General features: G+C 43.1%; 4 gene segments (V, D, J or C); all 4 read right to left on the bottom strand.

Moving 5' to 3' along the window:
* Window positions 1-2,821: 2,821 nt before the first annotated feature.
* Window positions 2,822-4,454, bottom strand: LOC130382147 (immunoglobulin kappa constant-like). The segment is given in 3 exon segments: window positions 2,822-3,334; window positions 3,861-3,953; window positions 4,448-4,454. Coding segments are annotated over 3 exon segments (426 nt in total).
* A 6,493-nt stretch (window positions 4,455-10,947) lies between these two features.
* On the bottom strand, window positions 10,948-12,778 carry LOC130382659 (immunoglobulin kappa constant-like). The segment is given in 2 exon segments: window positions 10,948-11,659; window positions 12,239-12,778. Coding segments are annotated over 2 exon segments (420 nt in total).
* Window positions 12,779-15,492: 2,714 nt separating this feature from the next.
* Window positions 15,493-16,625, bottom strand: LOC130382146 (immunoglobulin kappa constant-like; the record flags this gene model as incomplete). The annotated part of the segment is given in 2 exon segments: window positions 15,493-16,007; window positions 16,532-16,625. Coding segments are annotated over 2 exon segments (420 nt in total), but the record flags the coding sequence as incomplete, so codon positions are not given.
* A 7,043-nt stretch (window positions 16,626-23,668) lies between these two features.
* On the bottom strand, window positions 23,669-25,130 carry LOC130383232 (immunoglobulin kappa constant-like). The segment is given in 2 exon segments: window positions 23,669-24,184; window positions 24,778-25,130. Coding segments are annotated over 2 exon segments (411 nt in total).
* Window positions 25,131-25,463: the final 333 nt, after the last annotated feature.

The following is a 25,463-nucleotide window of genomic DNA, read 5'->3' as shown; positions in this document are numbered from 1 at the left end:
TGTTAGACTTTCCAAAATGAAAGAATGGATGTAATAAACATGCATTTAATTCCAAAAAAATATGTTTTTATTTATTATAGCATTTTAGGTTCCGCCGTAATGAGTAACTTTTTTATAGCCTGCACAATTTTGAAAATTAATGAATTTCATACAAACCAAGATCGAATTAACAAGAAAAAATGGAATTGGAATCTTCCAATTCCAATTGTTTACACCAAATCAAATTTTATTCCAATGGTGTGAACGTAGAAGAGATACAGCGGTCCTCCCAGAATGTCTGTAGTCACTCTCACCCCCAGTCTGATGAGTGGAAACAGGTCATTTCCATATAGAGGAAGCTTTGCATGCTCAGCTGAAACTGGGGTTCTGAGAGGGTTTAAAGCCCTCTGAGTTCAACACTGCAGGACTCAGAGCTGTCACTCAACATCCCAGAAACCGTGGCAACCATGAATCACCTCACCCTCCTTTTCTGGACAGTGGTCTGTGGATCCTTAACAGGTTGGTTCTTTCCACTCGGTCAAAATGTGGACCACCCTTCTCTGTTTGTTTGTGTTTTCTATTGGATAACTCAATGTTTGGTTTGTTTGTTTTCTACAGTAACCAGCAGTCAGGTGACTGTGACTCAGACACCAGTAGTGTCCTTTACTCCAGGATCCACAGTCACCCTGACCTGTAAAACAAACCCAGCGGTTTATAGACATTCTTCTTTAGGTGATTGTCTATACTGGTACCAACAGAAACCTGGAGAAGCCCCCAAGCTCTTCATAAAATATGCAAACCAACTTGTATCACCAACACCAGCTCGGTTTAGTGGCAGTGGAAGCAGCACTGACTTCTCTCTGACCATCAACGGTGCCCAGCGTGAAGATGCAGCAGTTTATCACTGTCAGAGTTACCATAGTGGCTATGTGTTCACACAGTGATTGAGAGCCGTACAAAAACCTCCCTCAGTCACACTGCGTAGACACTGAGCTGTTACAGCAGGAACCTGCTGCAGCTGCTGAGGGGGAAGAGACTCTGACACAGAGCGCTGAGCACAGAGCTGGCTCTAACCAGGGGCCTCAACCAAGAGCCAGCATTAGATTCCTCAGCATTATTAAACATACAACTACTACCTTAACTACTAAGTATTACATAGAACTACTATCTCAACTACCACGTATAATATACCACTACTACCTAAACTACCACACATGACATACAACTACTAACTCAACTACCACGTATCACCCACAACTACTACCTCAACTACAAGATATTACATACAAGAACTTCCTAAACTACAATACTTTGCATACAACTCAAATCCCACTGCCCCCGTGGTAGAGACCCTCATCCACGCCTTCATCACCTCCCCTCTGGACGGGGGTCATGGAGTCACACTGGGGGGTCCCCACAGAGCCCTGGATCGGCTCCAGTGTACCAATCCCCCCCCCCCCCCCCCCATCCACCTCCACCGGCTCCCATTAAGGTCCTGTAGCACCTCCTCCTCCTCCTCCAACTCCTCCTCCACCTCCTCCTCCTCCTCCTCACCCCCCTCCTCACCCCCCTCCTCCTCCTCCTCCACCTCCTCCTCCTCCTCCTCCTCCTCCTCCTCCTCCTCCTCCTCCTCCTCCTCCTCTTCCTCTTCCTCCTCCTCACCTCCCAGTCCCTCTAGCCCCCGCTCCTCTCACAGCTCCTCAGACCCTACTCCCCCTCCCAGAATCTCCGTTCCTCTGACCACGGACTGCTTTACCCCCCCACCCCCCCCCACCCCGGGTTAGGGACTTCAGCTATGGACAGAGCCTTTAGGGTGGCTGCCCCCACTCTGTGGAACTCGCTCACCGGGAGATCCTCAACGCTGGATCCATCTGCGTTTTCACAAGCTGCCTGAAGACCCACTTACTGGGCCTGGACTTTGGAACATGATCTTTTCTTATTGATTCATTTATTTATTGTTTTGATTGTTTTAAAATATAATATTTCATATTTTTTTGTTCTGTGTCCCCACCATTTAAACCAGCTTGGGTCCTGATAAAAGGAACAACTTTATTTTTATTATTATGGATAGAATCAAGCCTGCAATATGTTGATTTAAACCAGTAGACGGTGGGGTTCGTGGAATCAGTTTTTATGTAAATGCGTTGGTTTGACACTAGAGGGTACCAATGAGCTGGTATTAATACATACACACATACTGCTTCCACTGGATTCTCCAGAGACTCTTCTGAAAGTCTCAGCCCTACATTTCCACTGACTTTCTGTCACTCAAGAGACACAGGTGCACATCTGCTAAAACCGGACATCATTTGAATAGCTACAGTTCACTGCTCAAGGAATACATAGTTTAAAGAAACACATATTTTAGCCATGTCGGTTTGGTCTTGAATTCATAGACAGACATTATCAATATGTTGCTATTCCCTTCACTCAGCATTCTAGGGTTCCTGTGTCTTGGTGAGAGATACGGATTGTCTTTCGAGGCATACTTCTACATGTTCCTAAGTTTAATTCTTTTGAAACCTGGACATCCCCCTGATCTTCTATTATATGAAGTGACATAAAGTCAGTCTGACGCACATGGGTCATTTCAACAGCAGTGGCTCTATGACTGACACTGGTCCACTGGATACAGTGAACACACTTTACAACAACATTCCCACAACCAACACTTTGCTCTTTCAGAGATACACAACATAGCTTTAAGCCTCCTTTCAAAATGGTGTTGAAACTTATGTAATAAAGATTACATTGATATACTCATTGGTCGGAAGATCAATTAACAGGAATAGAAGTTACACGATCTGAAAATATCACAAGAAATATTGTATTTTTAGCATTTTTATTAAGTGTTCAACATGTGACAACACAAGCAAGGGGTAAAAACCAGAGGGCATAATGTTAATGAATCAAACAAGTGTTATATTAATGAATTCATCCAAAAGCTGCATTGCCATCTCAGATAGAGACATGAAGCAGACGTGTCAGAGGAGATCTGTATCCTCCAGTACCTCCATGCTGGAGCCACTCTACTCTGAACACTGGTCAGGATTCAGGGTTTGAGTGACAGGCTGCGACTGGCCATTCTTACTGGCCTCACAGCTCACTGAGCCCGCCTTCCTCCACTGGTCTGCAGGGAGGGTCAAGGTGCTTCTCCAGCTGTAGTGGCCATCTTTCCCCAGGACCCCCAGGCTATCGGACACCCCCCCAGACCTGCTGCTGCCCCCCACCTTCCAGCCAAGCTTCCAGTCTGAGGGGAAGCCCCCACTGGCCGCACACACTAGTGTAGCACTGCCCTGCTCCAGCTCCACTCTGGAGGGAGGGAGGACGCTCAGCGTGGGCTGCACCACTCCCACTGGAAGAGAGAGAGAGGAGTGGACAACAGGCTCAGTTAACATCAGCCTCATAGGAGCACAGAGGGAAGGGATAGCTTCCTGTTCACCAGCAGTTGGTGATATTAAAGAGGAAGGAAACCATTGTGTTTAAAATCTCTTCATTAAAACGGCAACAACATGTTTATATTTAAAATGATTGAACTTCAAAATTTAGCATTTTATTGGGTTAACATTAATCGACTTTACCCAAGTTTGAATTTCTTCAAACTTAAAGGTGACTCATTTGACAATTAAATAAGTGTACAATGACCCAGCAATAATGAGGTTTTTCATAAAATACATTATATTGTAGAACATATGCAACAAATTAAGTGTAATTTAAAAGACAGCACCCTGTACGACGATATATTTACACTTTTTACTCATCTTATTATCCGAAAAATAATTTAAAACAATAGAAAAGTATAAAGTATTAAGATTATCACGCTTATTATAATTTAAAGAAAGTTAAATATGCCAGGCAAAGAAAAGTGTCCTTGTACTTACAGTCAACGATGAGTTTGGTGCCTCCACCAAAAGTCCACCACAGTGATACAAACTCATTAAGAGGCTGTACAAAAACCTCCCGCACACTAAAGTCTCATCTCACTGACACACAAATACTGGGTTCTCACTAGAATGGATGAATTAGTCGATATTTATTTCACTGTATTATTATAATCAATATACATTTATTGTTTAAATAGATTTAATGAAATAGATTTATTAAATTTATTTTCATAACATTTTTAAACGCAAAATTACAAAAGGTTTATTGTTTCAACACAAGTCTAATAATTTGACTGAATAAAAAACCTTCGAGCCAATGTTATAATCATGCATTTATTTTAAACAGAACAATATCTTTTTATCTATTATTCTGGTTTTAGGTAATAATAAATCTAAATTAGAGAGTCAAAGGATTTCATACGAACCAAGATCAACCTCAACCAGATAAAACTGTTATACATTAAAAATTCCAATAGTTTCCAGTAAAACTGAATTTTATTCCAATAGTGTGAATGTAGAAGAGATACAGCGGTCCTCCCAGAACGTCTGCAGTCACTCTAACCCCCCGTCTGATGAGTGGAAACAGGTCATTTCCATATAGAGGAAGCTTTGCATGCTCAGCAGAAACTGGGGTTCTGAGAGGGTTTAAAGTCCTCTGAGTTCAACACTGCAGGACTCTGAGCTGTCACTCAACACCCCAGAAACCGTGGCAACCATGAATCACCTCACCCTCCTTTTCTGGACAGTGGTCTGTGGATCTTTAACAGGTTGGTTCTTTCCACTCAGTCAAGATGTGGACCACCCTTCTCTGTTTGCTTGTGTTTTCTATTGGATAACTCAATGTTTGGTTTGTTTGTTTTCTACAGGAACCAGCAGTCAGGTGACTGTGACTCAGACACCACCAGTAGTGTCCGTTACTCCAGGATCCACAGTCACTCTGACCTGTAAAACAAACACAGCGGTTAGTGGCAATAACCGTTTATTCTGGTACCAACAGAAACCCGGAGAAGCCCCCAAGCCCATCATAAAATATATAAACCACCTTGTATCACCAACACCGGCTCGGTTTAGTGGCAGTGGAGGCAGCAATGCCTACTCTCTGACCATCAACGGCGCCCAGCGTGAAGATGCAGCAGTTTATCACTGTCAGAGTCTCCACATTCGTAACAGTGTCCATGTGTTCACACAGTGATTGAGAGCCGTACAAAAACCTCCCTCAGTCACACTGCGTAGACCCTGAGCTGTTACAGCAGGAACCTGCTGCAGCTGCTGAGGGGGAAGAGACTCTGACACAGAGCGCTGAGCACAGAGCTGTCTCTAACCAGGGGCCTCAACCAAGAGCCAGCATTAGATTCCTCAGAATTATTAAACATACAAGTACTACCTCAACTACCACGTGTTACATACAACTACTACCTCAACTACAAGATATAACATACACCTACTAGTTGTAGGTGTATGTTATGTCTTGTAGTTGAGGAAGGTGTATATTATATGCGGTAGTTGAGGTTATAGGCTACTACCTCAGGTAGTAGGCTACTACCTCAACTACTGCAGATATTATACAACTTCTACCTCAACTACAAGATATTACATACAAGTACTTCATAAAATACAATATTTTGCATGCAACTAATCTTTCAACATATTGAATACAACCACAACCTGAACTTCAACATAATACATCAAACCCCCCCCCCCCCCCAGTCACTATGCATGCCGGCCAATCTCTTGCCAACCTCCCCGTCCACCGTCCACCTCCACCGGCCCCCAGTCAGGTCCTAAAGCACCTCCTCCTCCTCCCCCTCCTCCTCCTCCTCCTCCTCCTCCTCCTCCTCCCCCTCTTCTTCCTCCTCCTCCTCCACCTCCACCTCCACCTCCTCCTCCTCCTCCTCCTCCTCACCCCCCAGTCCCTCTAGCCCCCGCTCCTCTCACAGCTCCTCAGACCCTGCTCCCCCCCCCCGGGTTAGGGACTTCAGCTATGGACAGAGCCTTTAGGGTGGCTGCCCCTCTGTGGAACTCGCTCCCCGGGAGATCCTCAACGCTTGATCCATCTGCGTTTTCACAAGCTGCCTGGAGACCCACTTACTGGGCCTGGACTTTGGAACATGGTCTTTTCTTATTGATTCATTTATTTATTGTTTTGATTGTTTTAAAATATAATATTTCATACTTTTTTGTTCTTTGTCACCTACATATAAAGCAGCTTGCGTCCTGATGAAACGAATTTCTTATAAGTTACTATCAGTATTATGAATCGATTGAAGCCAGCTGTTTATTAGATAATACCTGAAGATAGGGGAGGTCATGGAATCCGCCTTTATTGTAATGGCGTTGGTCGGACACTAGAGAGCGACATTGAGCTAGTATGGAGAAATTAACGCATACTGCTTTCACTGGAATCTCCAGAGACTCCTTTGAAAACCTCCGCCCTACAATTCCACTGACTTTCTGCCACTCAACAGACACAGGTGCACATCAGCTAAAAATGGATATCATTTGAATAGCTACAGTTCACTGCTCACAGAATACGTTTAATGAAACACATATATTTTCGACGTCGGTTTGTTCTTTGACTCATATCCAGACATTATAAATATGATACTGTTTCCACCACTCAGCATGCTAGGGTTCTTATATTTTGTTGGGAGAAACGGAATGTCTTTTAAGACGTACCTCTAAACGATTCTAAGTTGGTATCTGCAGAAACCTGGACATCTCTCTGAACTACTATTATATGAATCGACAGAAAGTCAGTCTGACACACATGGGTCATTTCAGCAGCAGTGGCTCTATGACTGACACTGGTCCACTGAATACAGTGAACACACTTTCCAAGGAAATCCACACAGCCAACAGTTTGCTCATTCAGAGATACACACCATAGCTTTAAGCCTTCATTCATAATGGTTGTGAAATTTGTTTAATGAAGATAGCAGAGGTTTTATGTGCTCATTAGAAGCAGCATTCAATTTCAAATACAGAAGATAAATGATATTTAATGATGACAATGAAGAATTTATTCTTTAAATATTTATTAAATGTCCAACATGTGACCAACACAAGCAAGGGGTAAAATCAAGAGAGCATCATCTTAATGAATGAAAGACGAGTTATATTAATGTAAATCATCTAAAGCTGCGGTGCCACCTGGGACAGAGAGACATAAAGCAGACGTGACAGAGGAGATCTGTATTCTACCTCCATGCTGGAGCCTCTCTACTCTGAACACTGGTCAGGATTCAGGGTTTGAGTGACAGGCTGCGTCTGGCCATTCTTATTGGCCTCACAGCTCACTGAGCCCGCCTTCCTCCACTGGTCTGCAGGGAGGGTCAAGGTGCTGCTCCAGCTGTAGTGGCCATCTTTCCCCGGGACCCCCAGGCTATCTGACACCCCCCCAGACCTGCTGCTGCCCCCCACCTTCCAGCCAAGCTTCCAGTCTGAGGGGAAGCCCCCACTGGCCACACACACTAGTGTAGCACTGCCCTGCTCCAGCTCCACTCTGGAGGGAGGGAGGACGCTCAGCGTGGGCTGCACCACTCCCACTGGAAGAGAGAGAGAGGAGTGGACAACAGGCTCAGTTAACATCAGCCTCATAGGAGCACAGAGGGAAGGGAACATCAGCAATCATCAAGAAATGTTGTTTATTGTAACGTGGAAATGTATACAACCTTATTCATGACACATTTCAACTGTCAGGTTGCTTTTCTTAATAAGTCTTTCTTTCACTTCCTTTTTATTATATTTCATTTCGGATTTAGCAAGAAAATTCTATTAACTGGATATTTTAAGCACATCAATACAATACAGATTACATATTATAACAAATAAATGATGACTGCATTTTTAGATTTCGAAACAGAAACTGAACGAAACTGTTTGGTCAAATTAATGAAGTTCAAAGTAACTCAATTATATTCGTAATAAATTATGAATTCTCACAATAAAGAAAGCATTTGAAAAACACTATGAACAATAACATTTAATGACTTAACTCCATCAGAGAAAAAGTTTTTCACTGTCATTAACCATTCTTAAGAAAAAAGTTTAAATTAAAGTTAAAGTTAAAAAGTAAATATATATATATCTTTGCAGGTAAGTTAGCCAAAAGTAAGTACTATGTCAGATACACAAAAAGTCTCCTTGTACTTACAGTCAACGATGAGTTTGGTGCCTCCACCAAAAGTCCACCACAGTGATACAAACGCTTTAAGAGGCTGTACAAAAACCTCCCGCACATTAAAGACTCATCTCACTGACACAAACACTTGCTTTTCACAGAAATATTTTAATTATTCAATATTTTACTCTCTAAAGCTATTGTTTTTTCTACTTTAGATCGAATAAGTAGATTTAAAAAAATATATAATGTTTAAAAACAATCTTTGGTGTCTCACAATCAAACCGAACAAATAAACGAGCCAAACCAGTCCACAAATTGAACTTGTGAGAGCTTTCAAAATGAAAGAATGGAAGAATTTGATTCCAAAAAATAATATGTTTTCATTTATCATAACATTTTAGGTTCCGCTGTAATGAGTAACTTTTTTATACACAATTTTGAAAATTAATGAATTTCATACAAACCAAGTTCGAATTAACAAGAAAAAATGTGATAGATTCCAATTCCAATTGTTTACACCAAATCAAATTTTATTCCAATGGTGTGAATGTAGAAGAGATACAACGGTCTTCCCAGATCGTCTGCAGTCACTCTCACCCCCCGTCTGACGAGTGGAAACAGGTCATTTCCATATAGAGGAAGCTTTGCATGCTCAGCTGAAACTGGGGTTCTGAGAGGGTTTAAAGTCCTCAGAGTTCAACACTGCAGGACTCTGAGCTGTCACTCAACACCCCAGAAACCGTGGCAACCATGAATCACCTCACCCTCCTTTTCTGGACAGTGGTCTGTGGATCCTTAACAGGTTGGTTCTTTGCACTCAATCAAAATGTGGACCACCCTTCTTTGTTTGCGTGTGTTTTCGACTGGATAACTCAATGTTTGGTTTGTTTGTTTTCAACAGGAACCAGCAGTCAGCTGACTGTGACTCAGAAACCAGTAGTGTCCGTTACTCCAGGATCCACAGTCACTCTGACCTGTAAAACCAACACAGCCGTTTGGAGTGATATTTATGGTCAGCGTCTAAACTGGTACCAACAGAAACCTGGAGAAGCCCCCAAGCTCATCATAAAAGTAGTAAACCAACTTGTATCACCAACACCAGCTCGGTTTAGTGGTAGTGGAAGCAGCACTGACTTCTCTCTGACCATCAACGGCGCCCAGCGTGAAGATGCAGCAGTTTATCACTGTCAGAGTGAACCTGGAGGCTATGTGTTCACACAGTGATTGAGAGCCGTACAAAAACCTCCCTCAGTCACACTGCGTAGACACTGAGCTGTTACAGCAGGAACCTGCTGCAGCTGCTGAGGGGGAAGAGACTCTGACACAGAGCGCTGAGCACAGAGCTGGCTCTAACCAGGGGCCTCAACCAAGAGCCAGCATTAGATTCCTCAGCATTAGTAAACACACAACTACTACTTCAACTACCTCGTATTACATTACAACTCAAACATATTACATACTACTATCTCAACTACTACATCATAGATACAACTACCCTCTCTCTCTCTCTCTCTCTCTCTCTCTCTCTCTCTCTCTCTCTCTCTCTCTCTCTCTCTCTCTCTCTCTCTCTCTCTCTCTCTCTCTCTCTCTCTCTCTCTCTCTCTCTCTCTCTCTCTCTCTCTCTCTCTCAAGTCTTATTAGTGCGCAGTTGCAGGTGAGTCATATAAGTGGGTGTATGTCCTCCCCTAGTCCCACCTCCGGGGTGCTGAAGTCTCTCCCCAGCCCATGTGGAGGGCCTGGTCAGCCTGGTAACTCCACAATGCACCTTGCTCTACTGAATCTCTTCTTGATAGTTCCACACTACAACACCACCTTACTCTTCATTGAGCAGTTTAATCACAAAGGATCCATCTTGAACTCTCCTCTCTGAGGTCATAATGATACCAATGGAGAGCACAGCAGTCTGGACCAAGCACAGTCTGAACATTTAAAATTAGGTGAGGGAGGGCATATGTGTGTGTGTGTGTGTGTGTGTGTGTGTGTGTGTGTGTGTGTGTGTGTGTGTGTGTGTGTGTGTGTGTGTGTGTGTGTGTGTGTGTGTGTGTGTGTGTGTGTGTGTGTGTGTGTGTGTGTGTGTGTGTGTGTGTGTGTGTGTGTGACTGTGTATTTGTGTGTGTGTCCAACCAAACCATTGATTCACATGCCTTATAGGCTTGAACTACAACATCTCCCAGACACATCTTTGCTACGGTACACTGCTGGAAACAAAAGAGTGTGTTTTCTCTGTGACGGTAACCAACGCTGTTGTTCTGCAGCCTCTGTTCCTGGAGATGGCCAAGCCTCGGTCCACCCTCACAGCCCTCATCCTGGCAGCAAAGGAAGCCATGAGGAACAACCGCTAAACACCAGCCTCCGTCTGCTACCAGGCTAACCCAACAACATGCTAATTAATACTGAGGCTCTAAGCTACTAATAAAGATGGAGGTGAACAGAGATCAGTTCATAGAATCACTCTTTGTTGAAACGGCGTTGGTGAGACACAAGAGGGCGCCATTGAGCTGGTATAGAGACATGCTCACATGCTGCTTTCACTGGAATCTCCAGAGACTCTTCTGAAAACCTCAGCCCTACATTTCCACTGACTTTCGGTCAATCGAGAGACACAGGTGCACATCAGCTAAAACTGGACATCATTTGAATAGCTACAGTTCACTACTCAGTGCTCACAGAAAACGTTTAATGAAACATATCTTTTAGCGATGTCGGTTTGGTCTTTGACTCATAGACAGACATTATGAATACGTGACTGTTTCCACCACTCACTGCTAGGGTACCTATGCCTTGGTGGGAGATACTGATTGTCTTTTGAGATGGACTTTTACATGTTTCTATGTTGGTATCTGCAGAACCCTTGACATCCCCCTGAACTTCTATTTTATGAAGTGACATAAAGTCAGTCTGACAGAGATGGGTCATTACAGCAGCAGTGGCTCTATGACTGACACTGGTCCACTGGATACAGTGAACACACTTTACAACAACACCCACAGAATCAACCCTTTCTTCATTCAGAGGTACACACCATAGCTTTAAGCCTTCGTTCACAATGGTGATGAAACTTGTCTAATAAAGATTAAATATGTTTGATATACTCATTGGTAGAAAGAGAAGCATATTTGACAAGATTGGAAAATATAACAAGAAATATTGTATTTTTTGCATTTTTATTTGATTCAACATGTGATAAAGCTAGGGGTAAAAACCAGAGAGCATACTGTCAATGAATCAAACACGATTTATATTAATGTAAATCATCAAAAGCTGCAGTGTCACCTCAGACAGAGAGACATAAAGCAGACGTGTCAGAGGAGATCTGTATCCTCCAGTACCTCCATGCTGGAGCCTCTCTACTCTGAACACTCTCCAGGATTCAGGGTTTGAGTGACAGGCTGCGTCTGGCCATTCTTACTGGCCTCACAGCTCACTGAGCACGCCTTCCTCCACTGGTCTGCAGGGAGGGTCAAGGTGCTGCTCCAGCTGTAGTGGCCATCTTTCCCCAGGACCCCCAGGCTATCTGACACCCCCCCAGACCTGCTGCTGCCCCCCACCTTCCAGCCAAGCTTCCAGTCTGAGGGGAAGCCCCCACTGGCCACACACACTAGTGTAGCACTGCCCTGCTCCAGCTCCACTCTGGAGGGAGGGAGGACGCTCAGCGTGGGCTGCACCACTCCCACTGGAAGAGAGAGAGAGGAGTGGACAACAGGCTCAGTTAACATCAGCCTCATAGGAGCACAGAGGGAAGGGAACATTAGCAATCATCAAGAAATGTTGTTTATTGTAACGTGGAAATGTATTCAACCTTATTCATGACACATTTCAACTGACAGGTTGCAATCTTAATGAGTATTTCTTTCACTTCCTTTTTTTTATATTTTATATTTCAGATTTTGCAAGAAAACTCTTAACAGGATATTATAAGCACATAATACGGATATAATATTATATTCATTAAATGATGACTGCATTTTTTGATGTGAAAACAGAACCTGATTGAAACTTAATTTTCAATAAAATGTAGTTAAAAGTAAATCAATAATGTTTTCAATAAATTATGTATTCTCATAAGAAAGACATGATTTGGAAAAAAACTGAACTCCATAAAATAATGTTTAAACTGTCTTTAGCCCATCCTACGAAAAATAAAATTAGTTAAAAACAAAGAAAATCTACTGATCTTTCCATGTAAGTCAATCAAAAGGTAGTTTTCTAAGTTAGTACTGTGTCAGATACAAAAAAGTGTCCTTGTACTTACAGTCAACGATGAGTTTGGTGCCTCCACCAAAAGTGTACCACAGTGATACAAACTCGTTAAGAGGCTGTACAAAAACCTCCCGCATAAGACTCATCTTACTCTCACACAAACACTCGCTTTTTTACAAAAATATCTGAATTATTCAATATTTGATTAGCTGAAATAATTATTATTAATTTCTATCAATTGTTTGAATGTACATGGAATAAACAAATATATTTATTCAACATATATTTTCATAAAATTGTTGAAGGATCACTAACAAACAGTGAATTGCTTTAACATTAATCCAATAATTTGACTCATTAAAAAACCTCAAGACAATGTTATAATCATGCATTTATTAAAAACTGAACAATAAATGATTATCTATTATTCTAGTTTTAGCAATGTTATGAGAATAAATTTCAACAAAATAATAAAATTAAAGGATTTCATACAAACCCAGGTCAATTCAACCAGAGAAAATATAACACATTTTAAATTCCAATAGTTTCCAGAAAAACTGAATTTGTATTCCAGAAGTATGAATGTAGAAGAGATACAGCGGTCCTCCCAGAACGTCTGCAGTCACTCTCACCCCCCGTCTGAAGAGTGGAAACAGGTCATTTCCATATAGAGGAAGCTTTGCATGCTCAGCTGAAACTGGGGTTCTGAGAGGGTTTAAAGTCCTCTGAGTTCAACACTGCAGGACTCAGAGCTGTCACTCAACACCCCAGAAACCGTGGCAACCATGAATCACCTCACCCTCCTTTTCTGGACAGTGGTCTGTGGATCTTTAACAGGTTGGTTCATTCCACTCAGTCAAAATGTGGACCACCCTTCTCTGTATGCTTGTGTTTCCTATTGGATAACTCAATGTTTGGTTTGTTTGTTTTCTACAGGAACCAGCAGTCAGGTGACTGTGACTCAGACACCAGTAGTGTCCTTTACTCCAGGATCCACAGTCACTCTGACCTGTAAAACAAACCCAGCGGTTTACAGTCATTTTTTAGTTGGTGAATATATATTCTGGTTTCAACAGAAACCTGGAGAAGCCCCCAAGCTCATCATAAAATTTGTAAACCAACTTGTATCACCAACACCAGCTCGGTTTAGTGGCAGTGGAAGCAGCACTGACTTCTCTCTGACCATCAACGGCGCCCAGCGTGAAGATGCAGCAGTTTATCACTGTCAGAGTCGCCATAGTGGCTATGTGTTCACACAGTGATTGAGAGCCGTACAAAAACCTCCCTCAGTCACACTGCGTAGACACTGAGCTGTTACAGCAGGAACCTGCTGCAGCTGCTGAGGGGGAAGAGACTCTGACACAGAGCGCTGAGCACAGAGCTGGCTCTAACCAGGGGCCTCAACCAAGAGCCAGCCTTATATTCCTCAGCATCATTAAACATACAAGTACTACCTCAACTACCACATATCACATACAACTATTACCTCAACTACTATGTTTTAATACAACTAGTACCTCAACTACCATATAAAACTACTGCTTGAACTACCACGTATTACATACAACTAATACTTCAACATGTTGAATACAACTACAACCTCAGCTTCATCATATTACATCACCCCCCCCCCCCCCCCCCCCAGTCATACCTCAGCAGTAAGAAGACAGAGTCCTGGTTGGGGCCCCCCAGGCCCCAGAAGGTCGGGGATCTGGTCCTTCCATGGACGGCTGCTCCGTCTGCCCCTTCTCTCCAGTCCCCAACCTGGGGGGGTCCCAGACTCATCCCTATCACTGGTTCCCCACATGGAGTCCATCAACAGGTAGGCATAAGACCCAGTTGCGGTTTTAGGCGAACCAGGCAGCCGCCCGTGGCGCCTTATTTGTGGGGGGCGCCACGAGCAGTAAAAAAATAAAAACACGCCGCGAAGCCCCCCCCCCCCCTCCCCTCTGGACGGCGGACATGGAGTCCCACTGGGGGGTTCCCACAGAGCCCTGGGTCAACTCTAGTATACCACTCTGCTGCCAGGGTCCTCACCCGCACCGAACCCTGGCAGCCGATCCCCCCCCCCCCCCCCCCCCCCCCCCCATCCACCTCCTCCTCCTCGTCCTTGTCCTCCTCCTCCTACTCCTCAATCTCCTCCTCCTCCTCTTCCTCCTCCTCCTCCCCACCCCCCACCCCCCAGTCCCTCTAGCCCCCGCTCCTCTCACAGCTCCTCAGACCCTACTCCCCCTCCCGGAATCTCCGTTCCTCAGACCACGGACTGCTTTACCCCCCCACCCCCCCAACCCCCCGCCCCGGGTTAGGGACTTCAGCTATGGACAGAGCCTTTAGGGTGGCTGCCCCCACTCTGTGGAACTCGCTCCCCGGGAGATCTTTACATTTTCACAAGCTGCCTGAAGACCCACTTACTGGGCCTGGACTTTGGAACATGATCTTTTCTTATTGATTCGTTTATTTATTGTTTTGATTGTTTTAAAATATAATATTTCATATTTTTTTGTTCTGTGTCCCCAACACATATTATTATGGATAGAATCAAGCCTGCAATATGTTGATTTAAACCAGTAGACGGTGGGGTTCGTGGAATCAGTTTTTATGTAAATGCATTGGTTTGACACTAGAGGGTACCAATGAGCTGGTATTAATACATACACACATACTGCTTCCACTGGATTCTCCAGAGACTCTTCTGAAAGTCTTAGCCCTAAATTTCCACTGACTTTCTGTCACTCAAGAGACACGGGTGCACATCTGCTAAAACCGGACATCATTTGAATAGCTACAGTTCACTGCTCACAGAATACATAGTTTAAAGAAACACATATTTTAGCCATGTCGGTTTGGTCTTTAATTCATAGACAGACATTATCAATATGTTGCTATTCCCTTCACTCAGCATTCTAGGGTTCCTATGTCTTGGTGAGAGATACGGATTGTCTTTCGAGGCATACTTCTACATGTTCCTAAGTTTAATTCTTTTGAAACCTGGACATCCCCCTGATCTTCTATTATATGAAGTGACATAAAGTCAGTCTGACACACATGGGTCATTTCAACAGCAGTGGCTCTATGACTGACACTGGTCCACTGGATACAGTGAACACACTTTTCAACAACATTCCCACAACCAACACTTTGCTCTTTCAGAGATACACAACATAGCTTTAAGCCTCCTTTCAAAATGGTGTTGAAACTTATGTAATAAAGATTACATTGATATACTCATTGGTCGGAACATCAATTAACAGGAATAGAAGTTACACGATCTGAAAATATCACAAGAAATATTGTATTTTTAGCATTTTTATTAAGTGTTCAACATGTGACAACACAAGCAAGGGGTAAAAACCAGAGGGCATATGTTAATGAATCAAACAAGTGTTATATTAATGAATTCATCCAAAAGCTGCAGTGTCACCTCAGACAGAGAGACATAAAGCAGACGTGTCAGAGGAGATCTGTATTCTCCAGTACTTCCATGCTGGAGCCTCTCTACTCTGAACACTCTCCAGGATTCAGGGTTTGAGTGACAGGCTGCGTCTGGCCATTCTTACTGGCCTCACAGCTCACTGAGCCCGCCTTCCTCCACTGGTCTGCAGGGAGGGTCAAGGTGCTGCTCCAGCTGTAGTGGCCATCTTTCCCCAGGACCCCCAGGCTATCAGACACCCCCCCAGACCTGCTGCTGCCCCCCACCTTCCAGCCAAGCTTCCAGTCTGAGGGGAAGCCCCCACTGGCCACACACACTAGTGTAGCACTGCCCTGCTCCAGCTCCACTCTGGAGGGAGGGAGGACGCTCAGCGTGGGCTGCACCACTCCCACTGGAAGAGAGAGAGAGGAGTGGACGACAGGCTCAGTTAACATCAGCCCTCATAGGAGCACAGAGGGAAGGGACAGCTTCCTGTTCACCAGCAGTTGGTGACAGTAAAGAGGAAGGAAACCATTGTGTTTAAAATCTCTTCATTCAAACGGTAACATGATTATATTTTAAATTATTGAACTTCAAAATGTAGCATTTTATTGGGTTAACATTAATCGACAACTGTGAATTTCTTCAAACTTAAATGTGACTGATTTGCCAATTCAATAAATGAATAATGTCACAGCAATAACGAGGTCTTTCATTAAATACATTATATTGTAGAACATATGTAACATATGCAGTATAATTTAAAAGACAGAACTCTGTACCACAATATATTTACACTTTGTCCTCAGCTTATCTTTAAAAAAAAATGACCAGAAATTAAAAATATAGAAAGTTCCAAAAGATAAGATTATCACGCTTAATTATATTTAGAGAAAGTTAAATATGCCAGGCAAAGAAAAGTGTCCTTGTACTTACAGTCAACGATGAGTTTGGTGCCTCCACCAAAAGTCCACCACAGTGACACAAACGCATTAAGAGGCTGTACAAAAACCTCCCGCACATTAAAGACTCATTTCACTGACACACAAACACTGGCTTCTCACTAGAATGGATGAATTTGTCTATATTTGATTCATTGGAAATATTATAATTAATATACATTAATTGTATGAATGTATAGTAATTTAATGATATATATTCATCATTCATTTATTTTCATAACATTTTTAAAGGCTCACTTACAAACGGTTTGTTGTTTTAAAACAAGTCTATTAATTTGACTTAATAAAAAACTTTCAAGCCAATGTTATAATCGTGCATTTATTATGTAAAGAACAACATGTTTTTATCTATTATTCTGGGTTCAGGTAATAATGTAACGACAATTTCTTTCAAACAAATGGAAAGTTAAAGGATTTCATACAAACCAAGATCGGCTTCAACCAGATAAAATGTTATGTATCATAAATTCCAAAAGTTCATTAGATCAAATCTGAATACGTATTCCAATAGTGTGAATCTAGAACAGATACAGCGGTCCTCCCATAACGTCTGCAGTCACTCTCACCCCCAGTCTGATGAGTGGAAACAGGTCATTTCCATATAGAGGAAGCTTTGCATGCTCAGCTGAAACTGGGGTTCTGAGAGGGTTTAAAGTCCTCTGAGTTCAACACTGCAGGACTCAGAGCTGTCACTCAACACCCCAGAAACCGTGGCAACCATGAATCACCTCACCCTCCTTTTCTGGACAGTAGTCTGTGGATCCTTATCAGGTTGGTTCATTCCACTCAGTCAAAATGTGGACCACCCTTCTCTGTTTGTTTGTGTTTTCTATTGGATAACTCAATGCTTGGTTTGTTTGTTTTCTACAGGAACCAGCAGTCAGGTGACTGTGACTCAGACACCAGTAGTGTCCTTTACTCCAGGATCCACAGTCACTCTGACCTGTAAAACAAACCCAGCGGTGTACAGCGATTCCAATATATTCTGGTACCAACAGAAACCTGGAGAAGCCCCCAAGCTCTTCATAAAATATGCAAACCAGCTTGTATCACCAACACCGGCTCGGTTTAGTGGCAGTGGAAGCAGCACTGACTTCTCTCTGACCATCAACGGCGCCCAGCGTGAAGATGCAGCAGTTTATCACTGTCAGAGTTACCATAGTGGCGGTGTGTTCACACAGTGATTGAGAGCCGTACAAAAACCTCCCTCAGTCACACTGCGTAGACACTGAGCTGTTACAGCAGGAACCTGCTGCAGCTGCTGAGGGGGAAGAGACTGACACAGAGCGCTGAGCACAGAGCTGGCTCTAACCAGGGGCCTCAACCAAGAGCCAGCATTAGATTCCTCAGCATTATTAAACACACAACTACTACCTCAACTACCACGTATTACATACGGCTCCAGTGTACCAATCCCCGCCCCCCCCCCATCCACCTCCACCGGCTACCTTTAAGGTCCTGTAGCACCTCCATCTCCTCCACCTCCTCCTCCTCCTCCTCCTCCTCCTCCCCCTCCTCCTCCTCCTCCTCCTCCTCCTCCTCCTCCTCCTCCTCCTCCCCCTCCTCCTCCTCCTCTTCCTCACCCCCCAGTCCCTCTAGCCCCCTCTCCTCTCACAGCTCCTCAGACCCTACTCCCCCTCCCAGAATCTCCGTCCCTCAGACCACGGACTGCTTTACCCCCCCACCCCGGGTTAGAGACTTCAGCTATGGACAGAGCCTTTAGGGTGGCTGCCCCCACTCTGTGGAACTCGCTCCCCGGGAGATCCTTAACGCTGGATCCATCTGCGTTTTCACAAGCTGCCTGAAGACCCACTTACTGGGCCTGGACTTTGGAACATGATCTTTTCTTATTTATTCATTTATTTATTGTTTTGATTGTTTTAAAATATAATATTTCATATTTTTTTGTTCTGTGTCCCCAACATTTAAACCAGCTTGGGTCCTGATAAAAGGAACAACTTTACTTTTATTATTATGGATAAAATCAAGCCTGCAATATGTTGATTTAAACCAGTAGACGGTGGGGTTCGTGGAATCAGTTTTTATGTAAATGCGTTGGTTTGACACTAGAGGGTACCAATGAGCTGGTATTAATACATACACACATACTGCTTCCACTGGATTCTCCAGAGACTCTTCTGAAAGTCTCAGCCCTACATTTCCACTGACTTTCTGTCACTCAAGAGACACAGGTGCACATCAGCTAAAACTGGACATCATTTGAATAGCTACAGTTCACTGCTCACAGAATACATAGTTTAAAGAAACACATATTTTAGCCATGTCGGTTTGGTCTTTAATTCATAGACAGACATTATCAATATGTTGCTATTCCCTTCACTCAGCATTCTAGGGTTCCTGTGTCTTGGTGAGAGATACGGATTGTCTTTCGAGGCATACTTCTACATGTTCCTAAGTTTAATTCTTTTGAAACCTGGACATCCCCCTGAACTACTATTATATGAAGTGACATAAAGTCAGTCTGACACACATGGGTCATTTCAACAGCAGTGGCTCTATGACTGACCCTGGTCCACTGGATACACTGAACACACTTTTCAACAACATTCCCACAACCAACACTTTGCTCTTTCAGAGATACACAACATAACTTTAAGCCTCCTTTCAAAATGGTGTTGAAACTTATGTAACAAAGATTACCATGATATACTCATTGGTCGGAAGATCAATTAACAGGAATAGAAGTTACACGATCTGAAAATATCACAAGAAATATTGTATTTTTAGCATTTTTATTAAGTGTTCAACATGTGACAACACAAGCAAGGGGTAAAAACCAGAGGGCATAATGTTAATGAATCAAACAAGTGTTATATTAATGAATTCATCCAAAAGCTGCATTGCCACCTCAGATAGAGACATGAAGCAGACGTGTCAGAGGAGATCTGTGTCCTCCAGTACATCCATACTGGAGCCTCTCTACTCTGAACACTGGTCAGGATTCAGGGTTTGAGTGACAGGCTGCGTCTGGCCATTCTTACTGGCCTCACAGCTCACTGAGCCCGCCTTCCTCCACTGGTCTGCAGGGAGGGTCAAGGTGCTTCTCCAGCTGTAGTGGCCATCTTTCCCCAGGACCCCCAGGCTATCTGACACCCCCCCAGACCTGCTGCTGCCCCCCACCTTCCAGCTAAGCTTCCAGTCTGAGGGGAAGCCCCCACTGGCCGCACACACTAGTGTAGCACTGCCCTGCTCCAGCTCCACTCTGGAGGGAGGGAGGACGCTCAGCGTGGGCTGCACCACTCCCACTGGAAGAGAGAGAGAGGAGTGGACAACAGGCTCAGTTAACATCAGCCTCATAGGAGCACAGAGGGAAGGGAACAACAGCATTCATCAAGAAATGTTGTTTATTGTAAAGTGGAAATGTATACAACCTTATTCATGACACCTGTCTACTGCCAGGTTGCCATCTTAATAAATATTTCTTTCACTTGATTTTTTTAATTTTCGGATTTTGCAAGAAAACTCTTAACAGGATATTATAAGCACATAATACGGATATAATATTATATTCATTAAATGATGACTGCATTTTTTGCTTCTAAAAACAGAACCTGATTGAAACTTGATTTTCAATATAATGTAGTTAAAAGTAAATCAATAATGTTATCAATAAATAATGAATTCTCATAAGAAAGACATGATTTGGAAAAAATGTCAACAATAAAATTGAACGACTGAACTCCATTAAATGATGTTTAAACTGTCATTAGCCTATCCTACGAAAAATTAAATTAGTTAAAAACAAATAAAATCTAAATCTATCTTTCCATGTAAGTTAATCAAAAGGTAGTTTTCTAAGTTAGTACGATACAAAAAAGTGTCCTTGTACTTACAGTCAACGATGAGTTTGGTGCCTCCACCAAAAGTGTACCACAGTGATACAAACTCGTTAAGAGGCTGTACAAAAACCTCCCGCATATTACATTACATAAACACTCGCTTTTTGACAAAAATCTCTGAATTATTCAATATTTGATTCGCTCAAACAATTATTATAATTTTGTATCTATTGTCTGAATGTACATGGATAGAACAAATGTATTTATTCACATATATTTTCATATAATTGTTGAAGGATCACTAACAAACAGTGGATTGCTTTAACATTAGTCCAATCATTTGACTCATTAAAAAACCTCAAGACAATGTTATAATCATGCATTTATTAAAAACGGAACAATAAATTATTATCTATTATTCTAGTTTTAGTAAATAATGTTATGAGAATACATTTCATCAAAATAATACAATTAAAGGATTTCATACAAACCCAGATCAATTTAACCAGAGAAATATAACACATTTTAAATTCCAATAGTGTCCAGAAAAACTGAATTTGTATTCCAAAAGTATGAATGTAGAAGAGATACAGCGGTCCTCCCAGAACGTCTGCAGTCACTCTCACACCCAGTCTGATGAGTGGAAACAGGTCATTTCCATATAGAGGAAGCTTTGCATGCTCAGCTGAAACTGGGGTTCTGAGAGGGTTTAAAGTCCTCTGAGTTCAACACTGCAGGACTCAGAGCTGTCACTCAACACCCCAGAAACCGTGGCAACCATGAATCACCTCACCCTCCTTTTCTGGACAGTGGTCTGTGGATCCTTAACAGGTTGGTTCATTCCACTCAGTCAAAATGTGGACCACCCTTCTCTGTTTGATTGTGTTTTCTATTGGATAACTAAATGTTTGGTTGGTTTGTTTCCTACAGGAACCAGCAGTCAGGTGACTGTGACTCAGACACCAGTAGTGTCCTTTACTCCAGGATCCACAGTCACTCTGACCTGTAAAACAAACCCAGCGGTGTACGGCAATTCCTATATATTCTGGTACCAACAGAAACCTGGAGAAGCCCCCAAGCTCATCATAAGATATACAAGTACACTTGAATCATCAACACCGGCCCGGTTTAGTGGCAGTGGAAGCAGCACTGACTTCTCTCTGACCATCAGCGGTGCCCAGCGTGAAGATGCAGCAGTTTATCACTGTCAGAGTTACCACTATCCTAACAGTGTCTGGGTGTTCACACAGTGATTGAGAGCCGTACAAAAACCTCCCTCAGTCACACTGCGTATACACTGAGCTGTTACAGCAGGAACCTGCTGCAGCTGCTGAGGGGGAAGAGACTCTGACACAGAGCGCTGAGCACAGAGCTGGCTCTAACCAGGGGCCTCAACCAAGAGCCAGTATTATAATCCTCAGCATTATTAAACACAGAAACTACCTCAACTACCACGTATTACATACAACTATTACCATAACTACCATATACAACTACTACTTGAACTACCACGTATTACATACAACTAATACATCAACATGTTGAATGCAACTACAACCTCAACGTCCATACATTACATTTGCCCCCCCCCCCCCCCAGTCACACCTCAGCAGTAAGAAGACAGAGTCCTGGTTGAGGCCCTCCAGGCCCCAGAAGGTCGGGGATCTGGTCCTGTCCATGGACGGCTGCTCCGTCTGCCCCTTCTCTCCAGTCCCCAACCTGGGGGGGTCCCAGACTCATCCCTATCACTGGTTCCCCACATGGAGACCATCAACAGATAGGCATTGGACCCCCTCAGAAACATGTCCAGACTGGGGCCGTCCCTCACTGCCCCCGTGGTAGAGACCCTCATCCACGCCTTCATCACCTCCCCTCTGGACGGGGGTCATGGAGTCCCACTGGGGGGTCCCCACAGAGCCCTGGATCGGCTCCAGTGTACCACTCTGCTGCCAGTTTCTCACCCGCACCGAACCCTAGTTGCACTCCCCCCTTCCACCTCCACCCGCTCCCAGTCAGGTCCTATAGCACCTCCTCCTCCTCCTCCTCCTCCTCCTTCTCCTCCTCCTCCTCCTCCTCCTCCTCCTCCTCCTCCTCCTCCTCCTCCTCCTCCTCCTCCTCCTCCTCCTCCTCCTCCCCCTCCTCCTCCTCCTCCTCCTCCTCCTCCTCTTCCTCACCCCCCAGTCCCTCTAGCCCCCGCTCTTCTCACAGCTCCTCAGACCCTACTCCCCGTTCATCAGACCACGGACTGCTTTACCCCCCCACCCCCCCACCCCGGGTTAGGGACTTCAGCTATGGACAGAGCCTTTAGGGTGGCTGCCCCCACTCTGTGGAACTCGCTCCCCGGGAGATCCTCAACGCTGGATCCATCTGCGCTTTCACAAGCTGCCTGAAGACCCACTTACTGGGCCTGGACTTTGGAACATGATCTTTTCTTATTTATTTGTTTATTTACTGTTTTAATACATAATGTTTCATATTTTTTTGTTCTTTGTCACCCACATAAGAAGCAGCTTGCGTCCTGATGAAAGGAACGACTTTCTTCTTCTTATTATGAATAGATTCGAGCCAGCTTTATATTAAATTCAACCTTGAGATAATGGAGTTCATGGAATCAGTCTTAATTGTAATGGTGTTGGTTGGAGACAAGAGGGCGCCATTGAGCTGGTATGGAGACATGCACACATGCTGCTTTCACTGGATTCTCCAGAGACTCTTCTGAAAGTCTCAGCCCTAAATTTCCACCGACTTTCTGTCACTGAAGAGACACAGGTGCACACCTGCTAAAACTGGACATCATTTGAATAGCTACAGTTCACTGCTCACAGAAGACGTTTAAAGAAACATATTTTAGCCATGTCGGTTTGGTCTTTGACTCATAGACAGACATTATGAATATGTGACTGTTTCCCCCACTCAGCATGCTAGGGTTCTTATGTCTTGGTGAGAGATACTGAATGTCTTTTGAGATGTACTTTTACATGTTTATAAGTTGGTATCTGCAGAATCCTGTACATCGCCCTGAACTTCTATTTGATGAACTGATATAAAGTCAGTCTGACACACATGGGTCATTACAGCAGCAGTGGCTCTATGACTGACACTGGTCCACTGGATACAGTGAACACACTTTACAACAACATCCACACAACCAACACTTTGCTCATTCAGAGACACACGCCATAGCTTTAAGCCTTCATTCACAATGGTGATGAAACTTGTCTAATAAAGATTACATATGTTTGATATACTCATTGGTAGAAAGAGAAACAGATCTTACACGATTGGAAAATATTACAAGAAATATTGTACTTTTTGTTTTTTTATTTGATTCAACATGTGACAAAGCAAGGGGATAAAATCAGAGAGCATAATGTCAATGAATCCAACACGAGTTATATTAATGTAAATCATCAAAAGCTGCATTGCCACCTCAGATAGAGACATGAAGCAGACGTGTCAGAGGAGATCTGTGTTCTCCAGTACTTCCATGCTGGAGCCTCTCTACTCTGAACACTGGTCAGGATTCAGGGTTTGAGTGACAGGCTGCGTCTGGCCATTCTTACTGGCCTCACAGCTCACTGAGCCCGCCTTCCTCCACTGGTCTGCAGGGAGGGTCAAGGTGCTGCTCCAGCTGTAGTGGCCATCTTTCCCCAGGACCCCCAGGCTATCAGACACCCCCCCAGACCTGCTGCTGCCCCCCACCTTCCAGCCAAGCTTCCAGTCTGAGGGGAAGCCCCCACTGGCCACACACACTAGTGTAGCACTGCCCTGCTCCAGCTCCACTCTGGAGGGAGGGAGGACGCTCAGCGTGGGCTGCACCACTCCCACTGGAAGAGAGAGAGAGGAGTGGACAACAGGCTCAGTTAACATCAGCCTCATAGGGGCACAGAGGGAAGGGAACAACAGCATTTATCAAGAAATGTTGTTTATTGTAAAGTGGAAATGTCTACAACCTTATTCATGACACATGTCAACTGCCAGGTTGCCATCTTAATAAATATTTCTTTCACTTCCTTTTTTTTATATTTCATTTCGGATTTTGCAAGAAAACTCTTAACAGGATATTATAAGCACATAATACGGATATAATATTATATTCATTGAATGATGACTGCATTTTTTTCTTTTAAAACAGAACCTGATTGAAACTTGATTTTCAATATAATGTAGTTAAAAGTAAATCAATAATGTTTTCAATAAATTATGAATTCTCATAAGAAAGACATGATTTGGAAAGAATGTCAACAATAAAATCAAACGACTGAACTCCATTAAATGATGTTTAAACTGTCATTAGCCTATCCTACGAAAAATTTAATTAGTTAAAAACAAAGAAAATCTAAATCTATCTTTCCATGTAAGTTAATCAAAAGGTAGTTTTCTAAGTTTGTACGATACAAAAAAGTGTCCTTGTACTTACAGTCAACGATGAGTTTGGTGCCTCCACCAAAAGTGTACCACAGTGATACAAACTCGTTAAGAGGCTGTACAAAAACCTCCCGCATATTAAAGGCTCATCTTACTGTCACACAATCACTCGCTTTCAGACAAAAATCTCTGAATCATTCAATATTTGATTCGCTCAAACAATTATTGGTAATTTTTATCTATTGTCTGAATGTACATGGATTAAACAAATGTATTTATTCAACATATATTTTCATAAAATTGTTGAAGGATCACTAACAAACAGTGGATTGCTTTAACATTAGTCCAATCATTTGACTCATTAAAAAACCTCAAGACAATGTTATAATCATGCATTTATTAAAAACTGAACAATAAATTATGATCTATTATTCTAGTTTTAGTAAATAATGTTTTGAGAATACATTTCATCAAAATAATAAAATTAAAGGATTTCATACAAACCCAGATCAATTTAACAAGAGAAATATAACACATTTTAAATTCCAATAGTTTCCAGAAAAACTGAATTTGTATTCCAAAAGAATGAATGTAGAAGACATACAGCGGTCCTCCCAGAATGTCTGCAGTCACTCTCACCCCCGGTCTGATGAGTGGAAACAGGTCATTTCCATATAGAGGAAGCTTTGCATGCTCAGCTGAAACTGCAGGGTTCTGAGAGGGTTTAAAGTCCTCTGA

Source organism: Gadus chalcogrammus, chromosome 5 (genome assembly GCF_026213295.1).
Source record: "Gadus chalcogrammus isolate NIFS_2021 chromosome 5, NIFS_Gcha_1.0, whole genome shotgun sequence".
Classification (NCBI taxonomy): domain Eukaryota; kingdom Metazoa; phylum Chordata; class Actinopteri; order Gadiformes; family Gadidae; genus Gadus; species Gadus chalcogrammus.
The sequence above is the reverse complement of the archived record's forward strand: the minus strand, read 5'-3'. Positions and strand labels throughout refer to the sequence as shown.